The 25,467-nt window shown below is 38.3% G+C and overlaps 1 protein-coding gene across 5 annotated transcripts; it reads right to left on the bottom strand.

Moving 5' to 3' along the window:
• Nucleotides 1-11,486: 11,486 nt before the first annotated feature.
• LOC126727100 (tRNA wybutosine-synthesizing protein 2/3/4) lies at nucleotides 11,487-25,181 on the bottom strand. 5 transcript variants are annotated; one of them, XR_007656147.1, is made up of 10 exons: nucleotides 24,399-25,167; nucleotides 23,919-24,315; nucleotides 22,080-23,270; nucleotides 21,780-21,909; nucleotides 14,832-15,067; nucleotides 14,067-14,202; nucleotides 13,317-13,393; nucleotides 12,372-12,436; nucleotides 12,176-12,282; nucleotides 11,980-12,081 (listed from the first exon to the last, which is right to left on the bottom strand). XR_007656147.1 is itself a non-coding variant. In XM_050432595.1 (9 exons), the coding sequence occupies exons 1-9, from the start codon at nucleotides 25,096-25,098 to the stop codon at nucleotides 11,975-11,977; spliced, it is 3,081 nt and encodes a 1,026-aa protein (XP_050288552.1). In that variant the 5' UTR covers nucleotides 25,099-25,165; the 3' UTR covers nucleotides 11,487-11,974. The 5 variants fall into 5 exon arrangements, 1 of the variants encoding a protein (XP_050288552.1); XM_050432595.1 differs by lacking the exon at nucleotides 12,372-12,436 and having other exon boundaries at nucleotides 11,487-12,081; nucleotides 24,399-25,165; XR_007656148.1 differs by lacking the exons at nucleotides 11,980-12,081; nucleotides 12,176-12,282; nucleotides 12,372-12,436; nucleotides 13,317-13,393 and adding an exon at nucleotides 14,384-14,574 and having other exon boundaries at nucleotides 24,399-25,168.
• Nucleotides 25,182-25,467: the final 286 nt, after the last annotated feature.

Here is a 25,467-nt window from a genome sequence, read left to right as displayed (position 1 = left end):
GAGGTGTTGCTTAAATAAGCCATACAGGAATAAATTTGCTATTAATTATTAAAGTGTGACATAAGACGTATATATTTATCCAATTGTAATAGGGTTTTTTTATTTTGATGCTCTTGACCTTTTTAACACTTTTAAGCTATGCAGCATTTACTGCTCAACAGACTCAAATATTTTCACCTTATCTTGTGTTGAAAGTTGGAAATACTTGTGCTAGAGCTTACAGAAAATACTCAAAGCAGTTATGATCCACGAAACTTATTTGTGTGCTGAAATTAAGTAAAGTAGGGGGCTCAATCCAAGGCCTACTGATGCGGTCTTAACTGCTGGATCAAGATCTCTGACAATCCTAGTGGAATTTGCTTAAAAAGCAAACTCATAAGAATTGAATTCTGCTGGTTTCATTGCATTACTTTTCTCATTCTCTAAATTTGCTTAGGAAAACAAGAGTTAATGCTACTTTCAAAATTTTGGCTGAAGAATAAATTTCCCAATTCAATCTCTTAAAAAATTAGTGGTAAGTCTGTTTTCCAACCATCTATTTCAAATTCCATAGAAATAAGAGTTTTATGCATTGAGTATTTTTTTTTCCTCATAAATTTGAAAATTAAATTCACTTCCTCAACCAAAATAGTACACGAATTTGATTGTTGTGATTCAATAGGACTAGTGGAGATCAAGATTTATAAAATTATTGATAACTTTTTCTTCGTATCCACACACCTGTCTTTTCCTAATTAGTATAGGCTTTACAACTAATTGATTGGTTTAACAAATTTGGCAATTACTTTTTTGTATCCTTTTGTCCAGTAATATTATTCACATCAGAAGATACCTGCCATGAAAGATAAAATTTAAAAGAAAAAAAAAATTTCAATAATTGCCATAGATATAAAGTATATATTTTGTTGATAATCAACTTTGACGAAACTGATGTAGCAGCTCAGATTGGTAAAACATCATTGGCCAAGGAACCAAATGGGAAAATGTAATCATGCATCCAATGTATATATATCTCTCCTCTCACATAAGAATGGAATCCACGCTCGTGGGCCAAAGTCAAAACTCCATATAGAAGAGAAGATTTGTATATCTTCTTGTCACCTCCAAATTTATAACTAGTTGCAACCAAACCCTTAATAGGTAGAGGGTGCTTAATTTAAGGAAAAGATTGGGTGAGATTGAATCCCTAGGATGCAATGATTCAATCTTTGGGTTGTATAAGTAGCACCCATCACCAACTCTAAGAGGTATGAAACTAATAATGGGACAATTTTAATTTCATCCATATTCATTTAGTTGTGTTATTTTGTTTCTCAACAATCAATTGTATCGATTTCTAAAGTCAATTTTATTCTTACTTAATTCAACTTCTAAGAAGAAAATTGGTTTTATTTTTAAAGTCGATGAATGAATTAATTGGACTTGATTTTAAAAGTTGATGGACGAAATTAACACAATGACACAACTAATAGTTGAATTGAAGAAGCTTGATTTTAAAAGTTAAAAGGATGAAATTAACACAATTGAATGTGTAAGGATGAAATTGAAAAGGTAACAAACAGTACAAGGACCAAAATTGTATTTACTTAGAATAATACAAGGATTAAATGCGTGGTCTATTGACTTTATTCACCTAACAAAACCTGAACATATATATTTACTTAGAGCATCTCCAATGGTGTAACTAAAATCAAAATACTCTCTATAATAGAGAGTGAGACCAAAAAAAGGGGCTCCAACAGCCTCTCTATACCTCAATTTTTTTTTGCTAATGAACAGTAGCTCATCAAGTCTGATGAGCTACTGTTCATTCTTCAAATCATTTTTTTCTATTATAATAATTAGGTGTTGAATAAAAAAATGTTGGAAGATATGTAATTGTTAAAAAAATAATAAATAATGAATGAAGAAATAATATTTAAATAAGATAGAGAATGAGATAGAGAGTCTGTTGGAAAGTATATTTGAAAAAGTTGGTAGATAAAGGTAAAAGTCACTGTTTATTCTCCAAACAGTACAAAAATTTGCTGATTTTGCTGGAGATGCTCTTAGAATGGGATTTGGAGGTAAGAGCATCTCCTGCAATCTAGGCAAATTTTTGCTTGTTTGGAGAGTGAACAGTATATTTTACCTTTTGCCTACCCACTTTTTCAAATACACTTTCCAACAGACTCTCTATCTCATTCTCTATCTCATTTAAATATTATTTCTTCATTTATTATTTTTTTAACAACTACACATCTTCCAATATTTTTTTATTCAACACCTTGATTATTATAATAGAAAAAAAGATTTGAAGAATGAACAATAGCTCATCAAACTTGATGAGCTACTGTTCATTAGCAAAAAAAAATTTGAGTTTAAGAGAGGCTGTTAGAGCATGAACAGTAGAGAATTGGGTGTTGTACTCTCTATATTTTGCCTATCCCTCTTCCGTTGGAGATGCTCTAAGAACGCCACAGTTCAACCTAACCATGATGGATTTTGACTAAACTATTTTTTTCTTTTTTTTTGGTAATCGATTTTGACTAAACTATACCCATTTGTGAATTATATTATATAAGAGACAGGCAAATCATAGATATATAAACACATGAATAGTATAATTCTTGTTAACCAAAAATAAATGAATGGTATAATTCTATTTATGGAAACCCTTTTTTTTTTTTTTGATGTCCAAACTTCAACAAACTTTCATTAAACTGGACTAAAGTCCAAGCCAAATACATCTTTTGAAACTTGAAGTTCAATAAAGGGTGGGATTTCCTCAACCCAAACAACACTGTCAGATACAAACAGAGCATTTCTAGCTAATAAGTGAGCTGCCATGTTGTATTTTCTGCTCACATGGTTTACTTTCCACACTAGGGCGTTATACTTCTGCCTCTTAATACCTTCAATGATCATCTGAATAGAGATAGGAGGGGAGCTACTACCCATTAGCGCATCTGTCACACCTTTCGCATCTCCTTCCAGCACAACTTGCTTCAGCCCAAGGTCCTCCGCAAAATGCAATCCTTCTTCAAAGGCCTTTGCTTCCACCTCCAAAGCTCCTAGCAGTATATCCAATTTCCTACTCATCGCACCCATTAATTCACCCCTTTCATTTCTAATTACTATCCCAATTCCACAACAGCCTAACTCTTTAAAGACCGCCCCATCAACATTTACCTTATACCATTCTTCTTGCGGTGGCATCCATCTTCCTATTCTCGGCTGGGTAGGTTGTTTTGGAACCACAAGCTGACAAAATTCCTCCACAAGAGTGTTGGCTTCAAACACAATTCTTCTCGCTTCTTTACATCTTCCTTCAAATTTTGCTGCATTCCGATTCTTCCATATGCACCACGCTATACACGCTAGTCGCTCTAGTTCTCCATCCCTTCGATTTTCCCAAAACTTCCAAACCACATCAATGAAGTCCCGGTGAGGAAGGCAGCCCCTTTGCAAAGACACCTTAGCCTCCTTCCAAACTGCTTCTGCCATCCAGCAATCCCACAAGGCATGACATGATGATTCAACCAATCCACACAGCCCACACCCATCTTCTTTAGATACCTTTCGGAGCCAAAGGCAGTGATTGGTAGGAAGGATATTCTTACAGGCCCTCCATAGGAAGTGTTTGACTTTACTTGGGCACTTTAATCCCCAAATAGTCTTCCAAAACTCCTTTTTCCTATTCAAATTTGATTCCTCACCCCCTGCCCCAGAACCCTTTTCTTCCACTAGCCACCCGTGTGCTACATGGTAGGCACTTTTAACTGTGAAATTACCTTTCTTGGTCCATGCCCAAACCAAAGTATCGTCAGGCAGATTTTGGTTGATTGGGATGCTCAAAATGGTCTCTGCTTCATGTGGTAAGAAGCTGTTTTTCACCACACTTGTCTTCCACCTTCCCAAGTCATGGTCAATAAGAGTCGCCACAAGCTCATTTTCATCATTTTGTGGACGAGGGCTAACAACCATGAACGAATTAGGAGTTGGGATCCATCTATCTGTCCATATCTTCGCTTTCCGCCCATTTCCAATATTCCATCTCAAACCACGTTTAAGGACCCCCCTTGCAGCCACCAAACTTCTCCAAGTGTAAGAGGGGTTTTTTCCCAATTGAGCCTCCAAAAAGTTTGAATCCAGGAAGTATTTAGCTTTAAGAACTCGATGGGCTAAGGAATCTAAGTCTTGGGAAATCCTCTAACCCTGTTTTGCAAGCAAAGCTAAATTAAAAGCTTTAAGGTCCTTTTCCGACTTCGAAGTGCACATCTTTTCCCAAGCTAACCAAGCCATCTTCTTTTCCTTATCACGTTGACCCCACCAAAAGTTTCTCATCTTCGTGTTCAAATCATTGCACAAGGAGTCTGGGAGTTTAAAACAATTCATCGTATACATTGGGGTGGCTTGGGCTACGGCCTTAATAAGGATTTCCCGACCAGCCAGTGACAACAACTTTCCCTTCCATCTCGCAATTTTTCAGCCCACCTGATCTAAGATGCGGTGAAAAGCTTTCTTCTTTCCTCTCCCCACCAAAGTGGGCAAACCCAAGTAACGTTCATGTTGGTGGATGATTTGTGCCCCAAACATATCTTTCACTTCTTCTTTAACCTCTACACTTGTGTTTTTGCTGAAAAAGAGAGAAGTCTTCTCTCTATTTAGCTTTTGCCCCGACTCCCTTTCATACACCTCTAGAATTTTTAAAAGTCTAAGCCCTTCCTCCTTTAAGGCTTCGCCAAACACAATACAGTCATCAGCAAAAAGTAAATGGGAGACCAAGGGAGCTTGCCTACACACCACTATACCTCTAGGAATTTCCCCATGTTCAACATTTCTAAGCATGGCCGAGAGACCCTCTGCACACAAAAGGAAAAGGTACGGAGAAATCGGATCCCCTTGCCTAAGCCCGCGTGTTGGAACAATCCTCCCCTTTGGCTCACCATTTATAAGTACAGAGTACGAAACTGTGGTCACACACATCATCATCAAGTCTATCCACCTCTGATGGAAACCCAATTTGCACATCATTGCCTCCAAATAAGCCCATTCTACTCGATCATACGCCTTACTCATGTCGAGTTTTATTGCCATCAAACCCTTTTTCCCTTTTCTCCTCTGATTTATACAATGCATGACTTCGAAGGCTACCAAGACGTTATCTGTGATCTGCCTTCCCAGTACAAAGGCGCTTTGAGCATCACAAATAACATCCGGAAGAACAGTCTTCAACCTGTTAGCCAAAACTTTTGACACAAGTTTATATATAACATTACAAAGGCTTATGGGTCGAAACTCCGTCATCTTTTGGGAGCAGTTTACTTTTGGGATTAGGCAAATATAAGTGTCATTTAAACCATTTGGAATAACACCTGTTCTAAGAATATTGAGTACACAATCTACCACATGAGGACCAACAATATCCCAATATTTTTGAAGGAAAATAGAAGACATACCATCCGGACCCGGAGACTTGGTGGGATGCATCTGCTTTAAAGCCTGCTGAATCTCCTCTACTCTGAAATTCGATAACAAATCTTCATTCATTGTATCTAAAACCTTTCTGTCTACAGCCCCAAGGCTAGCCCTGAAGTCAACTGGGAAGCTTGTACTATATATATCTTTGAAGTAATTCAGGATTATACCTTCCACCTCTTCACTATCCTCACTCCATCTACCTCCCTGGTCATACAGGCCATCAATTCTATTTTTCCGTCGTCTATTACTAGTCGTTGCATGAAAAAATTTTGTGTTTCGATCCCCACACTTAACCCATAACGCCCTTGACCTCTGATTCCACATCATTTCTTCCCGGATCATTATCTCATTTATCTCCTTTTTTAAGACTTGAATTTCTTCAGCTGACTCATGCAGTAAGTTTAAAGCCTCCAGATGCTGTAAGCGACTTTGCTTCTGCTTCAGATTCTTATTCACATTGCCGAACACCTTCCGATTCCAATTCTGCAAGTGAGCTTGACAACTTTTAATCATATCCCTAATCTGCACATCCGGGTTAGCATTCAACGGATCCCAGGCCGTTTCAATTACCTCCCTACAACCCTCCTCCCTAGTCCACATAGCCTCAAACATAAACATATGTTGTACTATAATTTGTTTTTGAGAGAAAAAGCTAAAGCATGAGTGCTTCAAAAATAGTCTATGAAAAATATTAAAACCACAAAATTTTTACAAATTGTAAATGTAGTAAGTGATTATTTGAAAACTAAAATAATTTACCACTTTAAAAATTTATAAAAATATTATGAAATAATCTATAACAGTAGCATCCCTCATTCTATTTCATATAAAAGCTCACAGCATCATCTCCAAATCCTTCTTTGCCCTTGGTCCTTACTATAAGTACACTTGGTTGATAATAGGCCAACCCAAAAAAAGAAAAATACACTTGACTTGATGTTTACCACCTCTTGCTGGGCAGTAAAAAACCAAGTAAACAACAAAAGCGAAAGCCCCAATGTACCTTTCTTTCACTTCCAAGTGGGGTAGCCCTTTAACTGCATTATTTTAATGATTGCTAATATAATTGCATAGCTTATTCAAGCTTCTGAAGCCTAAAATGGAAGATACCTGTTATACTATTAAAGAGACAAGTACACGTTAACTTGTCAGTTCTCATTGATGGCCATCTTCCTCTGGCAAGGGCATACACATAACACATGTACATAGATGCAGAGATGAGAGATGAGAGATGAGAGTTGGAGGAGAGAGGGATCATGGCTGGCCCCCTGGCTTTCGGCATCTTATTATTAAATGTAGGTGTCTTACTTAGTAATTAGCATTGAGTAATGTTTTGAACAGTTTCAAACCTCATTTCAGTTGGAACGGAATAATTTAGTATTGACCTATTTAAGCGTACTATTTCGAGAGTATCACTAAAGTTACATATATATATATATATATATTACAAAATTTATATACCTAAATATGCAATATTATTCCATATCAAATTAAAGTATACAAGTTTCTCAAAAAAAAAAATTAAAGTATACAAGAAAAACATATTATTAAAGTAAAATAATAATAATAATAATAATAATAATAATAATAATAATAAAATGCCATATGTGTGAGAAGTAATTAAAAAAAAAAAAAGAGTTTAGATAAAATAAATAATGATTTATTTATATACTGGTCGAAATTCACCTTACTGAGTGGAATTTAGTAAAATGAATTGAAACATGTAGAATGGAGTAGAATGAGCCAGAATTTAGAACAAGATAGAATAGGGAGGTGATTCGTAACTATTAACTAATTAGAAAGGAAAATTCCAACTAGAACAAAATGAAATTCAAAACACTTTTTTTTTAACCTGACTTCTTTATTTGTATGGATAAATTTAGATATAATTTTTTAGGGGTTTTATTTTGGATTCCCAATTTAATTTTAGCATGTGACCTATTTTGACCATTGAATATATAGATTGAAAGAGAACATATTCTATATTCTATTGATTTATACAACTATATGATTGAATTTAATTGGAAAACAAGAAATATAAGATTTAAGAAATTTACCTAAATTTTTTCATGTTTGTATTACCTCTTGGAAATCAAAGATGATCCTTAAATTTAGTACTTTTTTAGTTATAATCTCACTTCCCATGTTATCTTTGAAAGTTAATCATTTGCCCTTTTATAAATTTCATCATTATTAATATGTCGTTATATGTTACTTATGAATTTATGAACTTAGAAGCATTATTTTTACAATATCTTGTTTACAAATCTATTGTAAGTTCCATGTTTACTATTGTAAGTTCCACAAGTAGGAAAGAATTTTTGCTCAAAGAAAAAAGAGGTTTGCAGGTGTGATTATTGCCTCCGCACCATTTAAACCTCCATATTGCATTACGGTGTGAAACCATTTGGGTACTAATGGGGCTTGCCACAATTCTCAAACTCACATGTGTAATAGATCACAAAGACTTCTTTCCACTAGACCACCTCTCTATGTGATAAGTATGGATGACTTCCGTTTAGAGATTGCAAACATTCAATAAAATACATACAATAAAGTATACCACCTCTCTATTCCTTTAACAATTCTGATCTTCTTCGTATGATTCTTTTTCTCATGGTGTTTCAAAGAATGATGTGAAAGATGCCAAAACGAATATAGAAACATCATTTTCATTATATAACTATAGATCAGGTTTCAACCCATCACTACCATATGAAAAGGGAGGTCACCAAGAACACAAAAAAGAAAGAAAAAAGAAAAAAAAAGAAAGAAAGGAATGGCATTGACAGTGACACATTTCCTCTGGCTTGTGAACAAAAATGAGCCGGACGCCTCTTCTCCGTCTCCAATAGGTATTTGGACTAAAACCGCTATCACTACACCACAACTTTTAGTGTGTATATATATATATATATATATATAATATTATTAATTGAATTTTTTCAATTTAAAAAATTAGAAAATTAACCATAGCATATAACAAAAATTGATGGAGAAGTCTTAATTAATTAAACTTGAAAGTTAGAGAACTAAAGTAGAGTTTTTTTTTTAGAGTTTCAACCTATGGCGTCCGCTCCTGATGATGCTATTTATCATCAAACCAAGACACCAATCAGTTTTTGGTGTAGGCGGAAATTGAACCCCAGATCTCTTATTCAACCATTAGAGACTTTACCAGTTGAGCTAGTTAAAAACTTAAATGAGTTTTAGTGAAACATAGAGGGTAGTTTTGCATTTTAACCTCTTCTTTTTTCTTTTTCTTTTTTAATCTCCATAGAAGAGTAAGATTGACTTTTTGCCTCTATTTCACTAAAGAAATAAGTATTTTTTTTTTTTTTGTTAATTAATACTTAAGATAGAATAAAATGGAATGAGAAATATATATATATATATATATATCTTTCAATTCATTCAAACTATATTTTTTCCCTCTTCCTCCCATACATTGCAGACGGAATTAATGTAATTTAGATGTTAATAATTTACTACTAGTTTACTTAAAGCCATAAGGGGTTCTTTATTATTAGTGATGAGGGGTTCTACTTCTACATTATAAAAGATTACATAATTTGTCGGCATTACCAAGTTAGCATAAAAGTGGAGTGTTACCAACTGCCAAGTGGCTGGAATGGAGCCAAGGTAATTGACTTGAATGGACCACCCTCGACAATGCGGCCACCGACACCGACACTTGAATTTGTATTCAATTCTACAAGTAGGTGTTGTTCTTTATACAAAGTTAGAAAGCTGAAATCCTTACCATGAGTGACGACTCACACTCTCACCATTGCATCACTCACATAATGATGCTTAGCTTATAGCTTTAGTTCTAGATGTAGATGTAGAAGAAGGGTTCTACAATCTATACATTATCATTTCCTATTTCATCTTTAGTTAAATTTGATCCTAGCTAGCTAATCGCCGTAGATGTAGAAACCAACCTAATAAGTAACTAGCACTTTTTGGAATGAATAGTTCTAGAACTACAAATTATTCTATTATTTTTTTGTCATAACTATGAATGGTTAATCATCACTTACACATAAGTCAACTATTTTTATTCACCGATCACACTTTGCCACATCATAGTTGTGGCAAGAAATTGTAGAAATTTTTATAGTTTTCTTTTAGAAATACTAGGTAAAAAATAAAGGAATATTTATAACTTCTCAAAAGAGTATATGTATATTTAAAAAATTAACTAATTAGTTTATCAATAATCTATGCGGAATATTATACTATTCACCTCATTTCAGAGTATACAAACCATTAGCATCCGCATTTAAAATATTACAAAAGTCATCATTAGGCGGTGCATTAAGTACAACAAAAATTTCAGAGAAAGAGCAACCTGTTCTGTCAAGGTTATCGGCGTATCTATTCACCTCTCTAAATACATGGGTGACCTTGACATGCGGAATAGCCAAGTTGCATCTTTGTTTTCTTTTCCCCATGATATTTTTATTATTAAATAGAGATGGGCATCATATAGTAAGTCTCCCGTACAGCATTGCACACTATACTCTCTCTTTTTTTGGTCTTTTTAAGTGGGTTGCACTGGCACCCCATTCTAAAAGTGGGTTTAGTTTGATTAATTTGGGGGGATTTATTTATTTTTTTAAAGACTTTTTTTTTAAGGTGTGATTCTATTTTATCCACATTTAGTAAATAATCAAATATAGTGTTTGACTTCCCTTCAGTACTTTTGTATACTGGTCTGGAAGAGACGATATTAACACGTGTCTTAAAATAAACACATATCAGTTCTGTATCTTGTTATGTACTTCTATGCACAAAACGAAAGACTCTCCCTCAAATCTGATACGGTATTAAACGTCACAAGAGGAATGCAAATATCACTAAATTATAGAACAATAAAACTTGCAAGTATTATAAGTCCTGAGAGCTATTATTACTTACCATCATTCTATTTTCCTTTTAGCTAAAAGTACTCAATTTATTAATATAAAAATAAAAAATAAAAATAAATCCTTCAATGCACATGTGACTATTGAGTGTAATCAATTTAGCCATTCATATATGCTTCATATTTCGGGCTCCATCATGAAGTTTTGAGTGTAAAGTGTAAACCAACTTTAGAGTTAATGGCCACTTTCACAGTAATCATAAACTCCACCTACTAGAATTCTCAATTGTGTAGTTTTAGCACACGTGCTATTATTATTATTTTTACTAATATGGCCGCTCCATATTAGTACTGTCATTATTCTTCATGCTATTATTATTATTATTGGACGACTACACACACAGTCACAGACCCAACTAGGCTTTTGAAGACGCTGAATGCATGCAACGAGGTCCATGATAAGTAAACGTAACCCATAAGATATGGTTTTGGGGTCTTGAACCCAACTAGTTGGGCTCTGTGATCCATGTTAATTCACGTTCTAAGCTTTGTTTACCGGTGTTAATAGCATTTTCAAAATTTCATATCATCATTAACTTAAAAGCTATATTTTTTTTTTTAGAAGCACTTAAAAGCTATATATTTAATGTTACATGATTTAAAACTTCAAATAACATAATACTATGTAAACTTTTTTTTTTCTTCTTTTTTAAAGAAAAAACACTATGTACACTGTTAGATACTAGGAAATCTTATTAAAATAGAAAGGATCCTATTCTACTTGCAGGTTCTTAAAAGTTCCCGGGTTGAAAATTAAGGCATAGTTTGGGCCTAGGCTTGCAACTAAGTTATCCTAACAAGTCCCAATGCTTTTGTCTGATTCTCAATTTTCTTAGTAAATAGCAAGATTTCCCCTTGTTTATCGCATTTGTGACATTAAAAAGAGGCATTTCTGGTTCAAAGTCAGCCCATGTTTATTTACAAAATGATGGATCAAGGAGTTAACTATACTGTCCAACCGAATCAATCCTCACTAGTGCATCCAAATTGTCTTTTTGATTCGTTAACCAAATCATGAACAAAAAAGGATTTTGCATTAATGCTGCCCCCCATGTGGGTGTTCATTGCATGACTTTTTAAAATAGCTACAAAATGCACAAATGAGAGTCCATTATAGGACCATTAATTATAGGTGCTGAAAACCAGGTCCAATTCAATGTGGTGACAAGCACTATTTGATACAGGGAGAACAAGAACTACTAGTCTACTGCTACTAAAATGCACAAACAAGTCTTCCATCTTTTATAAAATCTCAGTAATTTGATACAGAACTTCTACAAAGCATTCCACATCTTCATCTAGAAACAATAAATAACCTATCCTCAGATTTATCAATTGGGCCAATCTACTCTGCCTACTGGGTCAATGGGACCCCTCAGATATGTAAATTTTCAATTCTACTGCCTCTGACCAAAAAAGAGAGGGAGAGCTACTGCTACCTTTGAGATTGGTTACAACAATGGAGATAGATCAGCTTGGGGAATGGCATGTGATATAATTCACAATCCCCCCAGGTAATGCTTAACATGCAGGAGTGTACTTTGTTACCTCAAGGAAACATTGGGTTTCAACTTTCAAGTGCTATCTTTGGGCTGGTCTGCATCTTACATCTGTAACAAGATGGCGGATGTGCGGGGCATACCACTTCACTCTCTCCACGTGTTCTATTGAAACTTCCCAGCAATAACCTGTGAATCAGAAAGGAGATAGTTAACAATTTACACGTCCTCAGCATAATTTCAACACGTCCAAGCATCACCTATTAAGCCAAGAAGACAATACCTTCAGATCTAGCAATTTCAGATATTGATTTCAAAACATGTTCTGTCCACAAACCCTCCTCTGAGTCCTTTACATTTCCATGCACATGTAACATCCCACCCGCACTCCTGCATTATTAGTGTTACCAATATAAGAAAAGACGGTCAAAAGAAATAGGAACTAAGATCTCTTATGCAATTGAATCTATAATTCAGACCTTAATTCGGGCAGAATAAATGTAACAATTTTTTCTTCAAATTTGGATCCAGTTTACTTGAGAATCTGAGATTAAGCTTCTCAAAACCAATCACAAACAGTGAAAACAAAACTGTAGCTAAAGACATGTATTAATGGTTTCCAAAATCCAGATGCTATTTTTAGGTTCCAATGAATGAGAAACTTACACTTTGAGATATAAATTTTCACTTACTAGGTACCCTGATGAGTTGATGAGTTAAAGAGTATATATAATTTAAGTCTGCTCTGAAAAGCTAATCAGAAACAGATGGTAAGAGGCCACAAAGGCATCATGACAAACCTTTTCCACTAAATATAGGCATCTATCTTAATTGCAGCTACATTAAGCTCCACAGAACATTAGAACCCTGTAATTTTACCTCCCTCTATTTTATTTTCACCACATTTGGAGACACGCACACAGAGTGATAAATTGTAGGCTAAAATATATTTCAGTACTTAGTGCAACATTAAAGCAATCTCAGTAACATGTGTATTAAGTACAAAAGGAAATGTAAAATGACTTCTGATTTGAAAGAGAAAAGGCACATGCACATAAGGAAAATACATTTCAATTTCAATCCAAAGTCCACATGCCTTGGATAAGAAAGAATCTCGTGGAAATTAATGTATATTTGGAAACAAAACCTAAGCCAGGAATAGAAGTTTTAACACTAAGGTTGTTCAGAATTTGAAACATTTCCTGGACATTTGAGACGTTTCAAACTACAAAACAAAACAGCAACAAGAAACAATGCAATGAAAGGATACATAGAAATTTTAAACATTTTGAAAAGTAAATAACAAAAATTTGAAGTAATGCAGTCTTAAATATTTCCTGGAAGCTGAAGACAATTTGGACCACAAAACAAAACAAAAAAAACAAGTCATTGAATGGAACCATATACAGAGTATTGGCAGTTACCTTAATGCCCTTACAGCAGTGACCCAGCTACCCTCACTTGTTGGAATGAGACCAAGACAGACACGATCAGCAACACCCTGCAAGCAGAAAATCAAAAGGAATAAATCAGAGCAGTCCATCTTCTTGTACATTAATGCATGCTTTCATGATAAACTTTTCCTTTTGGACCAGTGTAAAATAACAGCCACTGCAAACTAGCTCATTGCATCAGTATTCTATATCAACAAAGGATGGTTTCACAATCTGTCGCAAACCAGCCATAAAAGGTTTCAACCATCAACAGTTGGCTGTGTGCTTCTAAATTTAATTTGTAGCATCAAAAGATAACACATTCAACTGACACCTCAGAAGATCTCCTCGGACTTTGGTTTAGGCAACTATTAGGTGGGTTGTGGTTGCCTACATCTTAAATTCAGTTCTTGACTTAATAAGAATATAAGAAGCATCTAAGTATAATAATTTGTCTTCCAAATTAAGTTCAAAATCAAGCATTTAAAAATGTTCATCAACCTATCAAAAAAAAAAAATAATGTTCATCAAACATTACACAGGAAAGTTGACAGGACAACATATATTAACCAGTCATGACCTTCAAATCTACATTGTCAGTTAAAATTTCCTCTCTAAATCACTAGACAAGAAAATTTTCATTAACTTAGAATAATAGGGATTTAATCATGATATGCTAGTGCTACAGCTTGACTATTTAGTATTTATTAACTAACAAAATAAATCAGTGTATGGACTTACTTTAGGTGCTGTAATCCGGTTATCTCCTTCAAGTACGATACAACGATCACTAACTGAATTGGCTTGTAGATTGTGTTGGAGTGCCTCAATGGCATTGGGATTCCATTCGCAAGCATAAACTAGTTTTGCATTGGCCCTGACCAAGGAAGTTTAGCAATCAGGTCACTATTAGTGTACAAATGATCAAGCAGTTGAAATGATTGTAAAAGAGCAGATGCCAATGAGCTCTAACTCAATTGGCACCTCCTCCCCTTATAAGGGTTAGGAGGAAGGTGAGGTCATGAGTTCAAGACCCATCAAGTGCATGTGTAACCTACCCATCAAAAAAAATGTAGACTGCTAGAAGGCTCCATGTACAATCATCCATTGGGTTTAATTCAGGAGGTATCATAAGCCAGAGGTCCAGCAGACTAATGTGCATAATAGTAATACTACACTTCTTTTTTATTGGTAAGTTACACATGCAACAACTGGTCTCGAACCCACAATCTCACCCTCTATCTTGCTCCTGCAAGAGGAGGTGCCATTTGGGTTAAAGCTTAATGGCTGTAATCCTATATTAATTATTCTCAAGAATTTTTTTTAAGAGCATTACATGTATGAAATTTGATACATGTGTAAAGATTATATATCCTCTTATCTCCAGTTGTACGCTGCCTAATGTTTAGTCTCCCTATTCATATCAACTCATGTGACAAGTAGACAAGAGGACTCTTGACTAGTAAAACCAATCCTATAGGGAATCCAGAGAAAATTACAGCATACCTGACAAGAAATGGCAGCACAAAATATCCAATTCCAGCAAACAAATCCACAATAACCTCATCTTTACAGTCTAGATGGCCCATACGGAGTTTCTCAGAAAGATTTCCCCAGGAGAACATACATTTAGTAGCATTAAAAGAATAGAGAATTCCATTTTCGCGATGATCAACCCAACCATTATCTCCAACTAGAATCTCCAAAGTACTGTCCCTTGTTCCTGTTGGTGCAACTCTGCCCTAGAAATACCATAAAAAAAGTAATTAAGATATGAGCAAAACCCAATTCACTACAAAGCAATGACAAGCATTGGAAAACCTTCTAGTTAGTGAAATTCAGATGAGAATTTCTGCAACTCATTCTGATCGAACATGGTATGTAGTTTTAAAGCTTACAGTTTGAACTATTAGTGTTATAATATATCACCTGCTAGGAAAACAAAATGTCAACACCTTTCAGGAAAGACAAATATGACAATCATTGCTAGTGGCCTGTTGGTCAGGATATACTACATAATTAGTTTTAAAATATGACTAATAAACAATATGGAGAATAATTTAGAAACAACAACAACAACAACAACAACAACAACAACAACAACAATAATAATAATAATAATAATAATAACAATAATAGTAAAGACAATAGGATCATGTCATGACAATGTTCCCATGTTGGAAGGATCTATATAAATTATCTGAATCAATTGATGATGATGTGCCTGAACTCTGGGACAGAATATGTTCATTCGAAGAGTAAAATTAAATTTTGGTTACAGTCAATGTGCTTTTATATCATCTTTCAATGTATGTATCACATGTAATTCAATCCTAAAAGAAGCCCATATCCTCAAATATTAAGTTTAGTTTTACTTTAAAATGACAACCGAGGTTCAATGAACCAAAAAATTGACTACACACTTTCACAGAATCAACACAAAGAATGTATTCTGAAACAAAATGAAGAAAAGTAGTCATCAATGAGCAACATAACATTTTTTTTTTTGATAAGTAAGAAAATTATATTAAATACCTCAAGAAAACAAAAGGAAGAACAGAGAGTACAGAGGAGGAAACAAAAAAGGGAGAAGAAAAGGAGAAAACAAGAAAACAAGCGGAACCAACAAAGAACTAATTACAAAGAAGAGAACTAAGGAACATAGGGATAGAATTACTAGAGGTGAGTCCCCAAGCCCTAGACCAATCAAAAAGAGAGCCACTAAAGTAAGCGAGCAGTTGGTCATCAGTTTTGTCCCTGTCCTCAAAAGTACGCCAGTTTCGCTCCCTCCAAATGCACCACATTAGGCACAACGGAGCTAGATTCCAAACTCTAGAAGAGTGCTTTCCGAGCCAGTTCCACCAGCCGAAAAGCGTATCTGCAATTGATCTTGACAAGACCCAAGAAATCCCAAAAGATCTAAACACCAGGCTCCACATCTGAAAAGCTTTTCCACAATGAAGAAGCAAGTGATTCGCCGTCTCCCCATTACTGCGGCACAAAATGCACCAATCAACAAAATCAAAGCCTCTACACCGCAGAATGTCCCCTGTAAGAATCTTTTCCCAAGCTGCAGACCAAACAAAGAAGGAGACGTGCGTAGGAGCCTTAACCTTCCAAACACCTTTCCAAGGAATAGGCAAGGGACATCGAAGCTTATCATAGAACGATCGAACATCAAAAACCCCCTTCTTTGACAGTTTCCAAATCATACGGTCTCTTTGCTCAGATGGAGGTAAATTAGAACCCAGAGAATGAAGGAAATCATCCACAACACCCGACTCCCAATCATTCGGATTTCTAAGAAGGAGAACCTTCCAACTTCTCCGGGCCTCGGTTCCCAGACGCTTGAGAGACGAGGCTACAGATGCCTCCTTATTAATAGCAATCCCATACACAACCGGGAAGGATAGATGGAGAGGTAAGTCCCCACACCATAGATCCGTCCAAAACTTCACCCTATCCCCCGCCCCTACCTCAAATCGGATGTGTTTGCTAAACACCTCCCAACCTTTCCGGATACTTCTCCATAAACCACACCCATGAACACCCCTGCCTAATTTGGACGACCAACCCCCCCACTCTTCCCCAAACTTCAAAGCTATAACCCTCCGCCAAAGACGAGTCACCTCAACCCCAAACCGCCATAGCCATTTTCCTAGTAACGCTTTATTAAACGTAGTTAACTTCCTTATACCCAAACCACCATTAACCTTAGGAGCACACACCTTATCCCACCCCACCAAATGAAGCTTCGAATCCCCCCACAAGAAGTCCCTCTGAATCTTCTCAATCTTATTAGCCACATGCAAGGGAATGGTAAAAAGGGATAAATAATAAGTAGAAAGGCTAGAAAGCGTACTCTTAAGCAGCGTCAACCTACCACCTTTAGATAAATACAACTTCTTCCACCCAGCCAATTTCCTCTGAAATTTCTCCAAGATAGGATTCCAAATAGAAGGGGACTTATGGGAAGCCCCCAACGGCATACCAAGATAGGTCATAGGCAAAGACCCAATCCGACAACTCAGAATCTCTGCCAAGGCATGAACATTATTAACCTCCCTTATAGGAACCAGCTTGCTCTTCGAGACATTAACCTTCAAACCTGTCACAGCCTGGAAACAAAGGAGAAGCATCCGCACATGAAGGATCTGCTCCACATCCGCATCACAGAATAGAATAGTATCGTCCGCAAACAGAAGATGCGAGACACATTCCCCTACACCCCGACTACCAACAGCTTGGAAACCCTTGATCAAGCCAGCACCTTCTACTCTTTTCAACATCCTACTTAAAACCTCCATCATAACCAAAAACAGCATTGGAGATAGCGGGTCCCCTTGTCTTAAACCCCTCGTGCTCCCAAAAAAATCAGCTGGCGCCCCATTAATCAAAATAGAAAACTGGATAGTAGAGATACAAGTGCGAATCCATCTACACCATTTTTCCCCAAAGCCCATTCTCTTCAAAAGATCTAGAAGAGCCTCCTAATTCACATGATCATAAGCTTTCTCAATGTCAAGCTTACAAATAACCCCCAGAATCTTGCTCTTAACACGACTATCAACACACTCATTAGCAATAAGAACTGAGTCAAGAATCTGTCTACCTCCCACAAAACTATTTTGAGACTCAGAAATCAGTTGATCTAATACCTGTTTCAACCTATTTGCCAAAACCTTCGACAAAATCTTGTACAAGCTCCCCACCAAGCTGATAGGCCTGAAGTCTCGAATATTAGAAGCATCATTTTTCTTGGGAATAAGAGCTATAAAGGTCGCATTCAGAGATTTCTCAAACTTACTATGATGATAGAACTCCTCAAAAACTGTTAGAACATCTCTTTCCACCACTCTCCAGCAATGGTGGAAAAAAGCCATAAAGAAACCATCTGGACCTGGAGCTTTATCTCCCCCCAACTCATTAAGAGCTAGAAGAATCTCCTCCTTCTCAAACCTCCTTTCAAGCCAACCCCTCTCCGACCCATCTATCTGATCAAACTCCAGACCTTCCACAAAGGGCCTCCACTCTTCTGACTCCTGGTACAAATTTTTATAAAAATGTACAACCTGAGCAGCCATCTCAGATTCCTCCTCATAGATCACCCCATCCACCTCCAAAAAACTCAGGTGATTAAACCTTCTCCGGGAATTGGCCATCCTATGGAAGAATTTAGTGTTGTTATCTCCTTCCTTAATCCATAACATCCTGGATTTCTATCTCCAAGAGATTTCTTCCAAGGAGAGAAGATTCTCAACTTCAGATCTCGCCACCGCTCTCTCACAAGACTCTGCATCAGAGAGACCAAACTCCCCTTCCTAGGCATCTAGAGAATTCAAAGTCTCTAATAATTGAGACTTTTTGCGACCAACATGACCAAACTCCAAACGATTCCACCGAACGATGTCCTCTTTCAAGGCCTTCAATTTTTTGGCAAACACAAAACTAGGAGTGCCAGAGAAAGAATGACGATTCCACTAAGACTGAACTCTATCAATAAAGCCTTCCGTCTTGAGCCACATATTCTCAAACCTAAACGGACTTTTCCCCCTCGCCATTCCCCCCACCTCCACTAAAATAGGGAAATGGTCAAAAACAAGGCGAGGTAAAATCCGTTGGATCACGTCCGGATAATGCTCCTCCCAATCCTGAGACACCAAAACTCTGTCTATCCTAGACATCGAAGGCCGAACTGACCCTCTAGACCATGTATAGCTCCTTCCCTCCAAGGGCAAATCAATCAAATTAAGGTCCTCGACGAATTCCGAAAATAGTTCCATTGCCGGAGTGAGACGAAAATTACCCAAACGTTCACTAGGGAAGCGGACAATATTGAAATCCCCAATACAACACCAAGGGACATTCCAGTATTGCTGAACACCAACCAACTCATCCCACATTAATCCCCTCGCATTGTTATCAATAGGGCCATAAACCCCCGAACAAGCCCAACTGAAACCGTCTCCCACCCCTTGCCACCGAACAGACACAGAGAAAGAACCCACCAAAACTTCCGTCCTCTCTAAAACCCTCCTATCCCACATCAGCAGAATCCCACCGGCTGTCTGGACAGCGTCCAAAGCCACCCAATCCACAAAGGGGCAACTCCACAAATTCCCCACCATCTGTCTGTCCATGCCAGTAAGTTTAGTTTCTTGAAGGCAAATTACATCACACTTCCAACCACGCAGTAAATTTTTAACAATAGAACGTTTCTGATGGTCATTCAGACCCCTAACATTCAAAGAGAGAATTTTTAAATTCATAAATACAAGAATATCCCAACTGAATATTAGCTCAACAGCCAACACACTACCTGCTGTCATAATTAACCGAAGATTGCAGGTTCCTCAGCTCTCTCTTCCCTTTATCCTTATAGATACCAGCTTTTCTAGAGAGAGTAACATTCCTGTTCACCGCTTTAGCAGTCTCCGTCTCCTTCTCAATCTTTTGTAACAATGCGATGCATAGCTTCTCATGACGGTTCAAAGGCAACCCCACCAGTTTACTGAAACCAGGGAGTCTATTCTTCACCCATCTTGAAGTATCCAATATATTTTCACACCCCACTGCCTCATTACCACAATTCAGTTCAGCTGACAAGTGTAGCCCAGAGGGAGTAATAGACATCAGAGGGACAGGTAAGCTATCCTCTCCACCCAAACCCTTATCTGAAAGATTCCATTCTTCCTTCACTAAAACACTCGCCCCAGGGACAGCACACAATGTCTTTGTGGGTAACTCCACTAACCTGGGATGCTCAGGTTCAAGGGCAGCAATCGGCGTGAGGCTGACCAAGCCACCATCATCCCCTTCTTGATCCCCCAAAACCACAAGCCCAGTCCTCAAAAAACTCAGAAACAAACCAGAAAGGAAACACTCAACCAAAGGCCTCGAAATCGCCCTTTCTGCCTTACCTGGAAACACCGTGAGCTCACCAGAGCTAGTACCAACGGAGGAGAGTTTGTCAGACTTTCCCGGTGAGAACGACGGCTCGTCGGAGCTGGTTCCGGCATCGCCAGGGCCATCGGCCTTACCCAGATCCAACGAGAGCTCATCGGAGCTACCGGCGAGAGAGGAACCGTCGGCCTCCGGTGGCGACGGTGGCTCGCCAGATCTACAGTCGACGACGAGCTCGCCAGAGCTACCAGCGAGAGAGGAACCATCTACCAAATACTTCGCGCGCCAGGCCGGAACTCCAATCTCAGGAACAGCCTTCAACGGGGCCTGGGCTGAGCCTCCACCACCAGCCAACGAGCCCTCTCCCACTTCAAAAGTACTTGGGCCAGAGAACACTGGTTTAAGGAAACCCACTCCTAGGTCAGTCAGCTCTGGGCTTGTTCCAAGGCCCAAATAAGGCTTAACAACAGCCCGTTTGAAGCTCTTAGGAACCCATTTAAGAGAATTAGAATCTTCCATGATACTCTCCCTTCCAACTGCTCGAGAAACAACTCTGCACTTCGTACCACCCCCTCTCTTTCTCTCCCAGAAAACCCGCCTCCTTCCTATCACATCAACTTCCACGACAAGACCTCTCCTTGACCAGCCAGCACTCCAAACGTCACTCTTCTTCCTTTTGTCATAAACTTTTGAATTCAAACTACTGCTAGGGACACTGATCCTAGGGTCTGCCAAAGTTTGCTCACCACCCTCTGCCTCCTCAAGAATGCAGCTCTCCCTCCTAACCCCTCCCACCCCCTCCATCTTATTAGATAACTTCACCGGAAAATCCCTTACTTTAGCACCTGTGATTCTCAGATTCTCCCCCATCTTCTCCTCTCCTTTATGTGGTATCTTCCCCTTGATTGAGACTCCTGGTTGCATAGGCTTCTTTCTATCCTCTGTTCTTCCATGAAAGCCTTGTACAACTTCAGCAAAAGTTCTAGAATGAGCCTCCAGGTTGAACCTCCGCACCTGAGGAATGAATTTGGGACCATTTATTTCCACTGCATAATGAGAAGGATTCAACACTTTTCTAAGTTCAAGGCCAAAAGCCCTCCAGCCAAATCTCTCTTTACCTTCCAGTATGATAATCGACCTCCTAGACCCACCTGTTTTGAGCCCAGTCAACAGCAAGAACTGGCCAGAGGAGTTGGAACTCCATTGGAGAGTAAAAGCTGTGTCTCCTTCTCTAAGAGTAAAAAATTGTTTGGGGCTCACCCCAACAACAATGTGTTCTATGTTAAACATCAACCAATGTGCTGCATTCTTGCCCAAAAAAACTGATCTCATAAAGAATTTGCCCCTCTCAAAAATCTGTAACTTAAAATAACGACCCCCTTCCTCTAAAACTAACTGAAAATGTTTGGACTCAAGGGAGAAACTACGGACCCCCCTCCCATGCAAGAGATGTCAAGGCAGAGAGTCTAGGGAAAAATTTTTGAATAAAATTCACAATCCTTAACAATTAACATCTGGAGCAACATAACATAATTCAAGTATATAGCTTACCTGGCGGGCAAGACGATTAGTATTAAGTGATTTGGCAACAACAGGCCAAACCTCTGCCCCAATTGAGTCCCATACAGGATCCTTGAAGGATGTGACTGGAAGCACAACAATATCACCAAGTCGCTCCCATCTGAAAAGGCCAGAAGAATTTAAATGAGCAACACTACAGTACATGGACATTGCCTCCACTAGAAAACTATAAAGTGCCAGAAAGTGCCTGAACTTTAGACTACTTCATGTCTATTTTCAATCCATATCACTGAAGCTAACAAGAAAACAAAAACAAAACAAAGCACAAACCTTGTGGGTAGTTCCTCTAATAGTTGTTCTGAAAGGCCTCTATTCTTTATCAACGAGGCCACAGCTTCACCCATTACTTTTAAGGGAGACTTTGCAGCTCTTTTGACTTCAACTACCTCATCTACCAGCTTAGTTGCACCACACTCTTTTAAAAGATTCAAAGCTTCCAAACTTGAGATCTCGTTTAACAAAAGCCCCTTTCCTGTAAATGGTTTCAATAAATGGTCATTATCTAATTCAGATGCATCAAACAAATGATGCTGCCTTTCATGAAATACACCACAAAATTTTTTGGTAACAGGAAAACAAATATGTTTTCCGTCCTCCCGAGAATAAACCTTCCTCTCAAGATCTAACCACCCAAACTTCTTCAGTATGTCCTTCCCCAATTTTGCATACTTCCTTTCAAGTTGTAGAACCCAATGCGAAGCAATCATCTGACTTTCATTCATTCCAGGTAATTCACTATCGAAATTTAAGTCAAGATTTTCTTTTAAAGTTTGCAAATTTTCAATTCGTGGATGTTGAAAGCTATCGTTCTTATTCCCCGTCACCCCATCATTTCTGCGGGTACCATGCACATCTCCATTTTTAGAAGGCATAAAATTTTCATTTGAAGTCATTAAAGGTAACAAGTTGATTTTCATTGGCTCACTAAACTTTGTTCCAAATGCATAACAAGATGCCCCACCACCAATCAAAACAAGATCATCGCCAATGACATTAGCTGTACTTCGTACAAACAAATCTTTGCCAACAGAATCAAGTGTCACATGCTTCCACACTTGGAGCCGCAAATCAAGTAGTGCTAACTCTTGACAATGTTGCCGGACAGGACAACCGCCAATAACCCCAAGATAATCTTTGTACACAAACATTGAGTGGGAAAACCTAGCATGTGGACCTCTTCCCGCTGTCTTTTCTTTCTTCCATTGACATGCCTGAACATCAAAACTATACAAGTCTCCAAGTGCTTTGTCACCATCGTACCCTCCAAACATAAATAGCTTACACCCATATGCCACCATAGAGTGAGAATGACGGGCACATGGCTGTTCCCCACCAACCTCTAACTCTTCCCATTGCAGGTTAACTGTGTCAAGGATATGAAAGGATGAAGAGATTGAGTCATTGTCAAGTCCACCAAATACATATATCTTTGAGCCTACAGCAGCTGCTGCATGCCTATGCCTGTGTCACAAACAAATATTTTGAAAAGATTGATCATTTTGAGCTTATTTTGGTCACATGATATTACTCAACAAAAAAAAAAAACTTTTTGAGCTTATTTTGGTGGGTCCCACACCAAATTTTAAGCAAATAAGCAATCAACAAAGCACATTCGAATGTACTCTAGCCTACATGTATTTCATTACAATGAAATTCAAGATTTTTAATAGCAGTTGGAAGCAATTTCTCATAAAGGTTATTAAGGCTTTCGATTCCAAAACTAAACTACCAAGGCACATAATGATATCAAGGACACAGGCAGTTCTAGTATAGTTTAGGCTCCAAGGGAAGATAAAGAAATGGGAGATTCAAACTAGTGACTAATGCTCTAAAATTTAAACTAATGTTTCAGAATTCTTTTTTAGAGTTTTACATTTTAAACCCTATTCTTTAGGGGTGATTTTAAATTAAACCTATACTATAGTTAAAAGATGGCAAATTTAAACCCTATAGTTCTGTTAGTTTCAAATCAATCCCTAGACTTTCAAAGATGTTATGAATTTAAACCCGCTAATCAAACCCGATAGTCAATACCCCTTTTTTTCAACTATGAAATGAGAAGTACTAAAATAGAAAAGCATTAGTGCACAAAAAGGCTAAACTTTTCACCTTGGAGGGAAAACACTGCCACTACATTCTGCTAATCTCCATTCACTCTTTGCTCTATTGAGCACCCACACATCACCAAGAACATTCACAGGATCCCCCCTGCCTCCGATAACAAACGCGCAATCTCCAACCAAACAACAACTATGACCTAATCGCGGGCTCGGACTCCCACTCCCCTCTACACCACCAATCACTTCCAATGTGCCAGAATTTGGATCAAGCACCAAAGCCTCATTCCTCCTCGCATGCCTTCCCATTCCTCCAAATCCACCAAAAACCAATACTTTCTTCTCCGAAGCTAAACTACACGCCGAGTGTCCCCATAGATAAAGCTTCTCCACCGCCTCCTCACCGGAAACCACTATCGGAACCACACGCAGCACACTCAAATCTGCCCCTGCCAAATCATATTTTCAAATTCAAACCACTGACTCACTCAATTTTGCTTTTGCGTTTTTAACTACGTGATTTCAGTTTTACCGGAATGTTCATCATCATCGTCGCCGCGAGCTTCTGATTCCGATTCCGGCTCCGGTTCCGGTTCTGCCACGTCGGCATTTTGCAGTGCGCGGAGAAAGCCTTGGGTTCTGATTCTGTTCGCTTCCATTTTCTCGTTGGCCACGCGGACGAGGTACCTAACGAACTCCGGCGAGACCATGACGGACTCGGTGGTCCCCAACGGAACCTCCAGCCGAATCGAGCAGCGGATCGCGACGATCACGCGCTTGTTGTTCGCGTTGGTTATGCCGGATTCTCTGAACCCGGCCGACCTCGCCGTGGAGACCAGCGACTGAGCCGAGGCGAGGTCTTTGCACTCCACGGCGACGATGAGCGGTTCGAAGCGGAGGACGAGTTCGGACTCGGGTTCGGGTTGGGATTGGGAGCGAGTTGGTGAGTCGGGGAAGAGGAGGGAGATGACCGAGTCGGGATCGGCCGGGTCGTGGGAGACGAAGAGCCAGGAGCCGCCTTTGGATTTTTTGTTGGGTTGGGTTTGGTGTATGGGTTGGGAGAGGATAGAGATACGGCCGGAGCAGGAGCTGGTGGTGAAGTAGCAGGGATGGTTGTTGAGGGTGTTGATGAGAGGGAGGATGGGAGTGTCCAACGTGCCCTTCGGTGATTTGTCGGTGTCTGAGGATGCTAGTGAAGCTAGCGTCGCCGCTTTTCTCTTCTCGAACTCCATTTTCGCGCTGTGCAACAGCAAACTGCAAAGCAAAAACCCTCGAAACTCTAAGTCTAAAGTCTAAACCCTCTTCAACCAAATGGTGGGTAGAAAAGTGGGCTTCGCGCCTGGGCCTAAAACGGTCTTGGACACAAACAATAGTAGTATATGTTTTTATGTATAAATAAAAATATTTTATACTTCTGTAATAACAAATTATTATTTTTAATTTATCAATAATATAAACACTCCATTTGTAATAACAAATTATATATGATTTTAATATAACAACTAGTTAGGGGACGTGGAAAAAAAGTACTATAGTTGTGGGTACCTAAGGCATGCTTAGGCATGCTTGCAACGTTCTTGGACGTCCTCAGCATGCTTTGC

The sequence above is a fragment of the Quercus robur genome, chromosome 5 (genome assembly GCF_932294415.1).
Source record: "Quercus robur chromosome 5, dhQueRobu3.1, whole genome shotgun sequence".
Taxonomy (NCBI): Eukaryota; Viridiplantae; Streptophyta; class Magnoliopsida; order Fagales; family Fagaceae; genus Quercus; species Quercus robur.
The sequence above is the reverse complement of the archived record's forward strand: the minus strand, read 5'-3'. Positions and strand labels throughout refer to the sequence as shown.

Coding starts and splice junctions, on each gene's coding strand:
- LOC126727100 (XM_050432595.1), bottom strand. CDS start 25,098: ATGGAGTTCGAGAAGAGAAAAGCGGCGACGCTAGCTTCACTAGCATCC. Junction 24,316..24,398: donor CGATGATGATGAACATTCCG/GTAAAACTGAAA, acceptor ATGATTTGGCAG/GGGCAGATTTGAGTGTGCTG. Junction 23,271..23,918: donor GGCAGTGTTTTCCCTCCAAG/GTGAAAAGTTTA, acceptor TTTGTGACACAG/GCATAGGCATGCAGCAGCTG.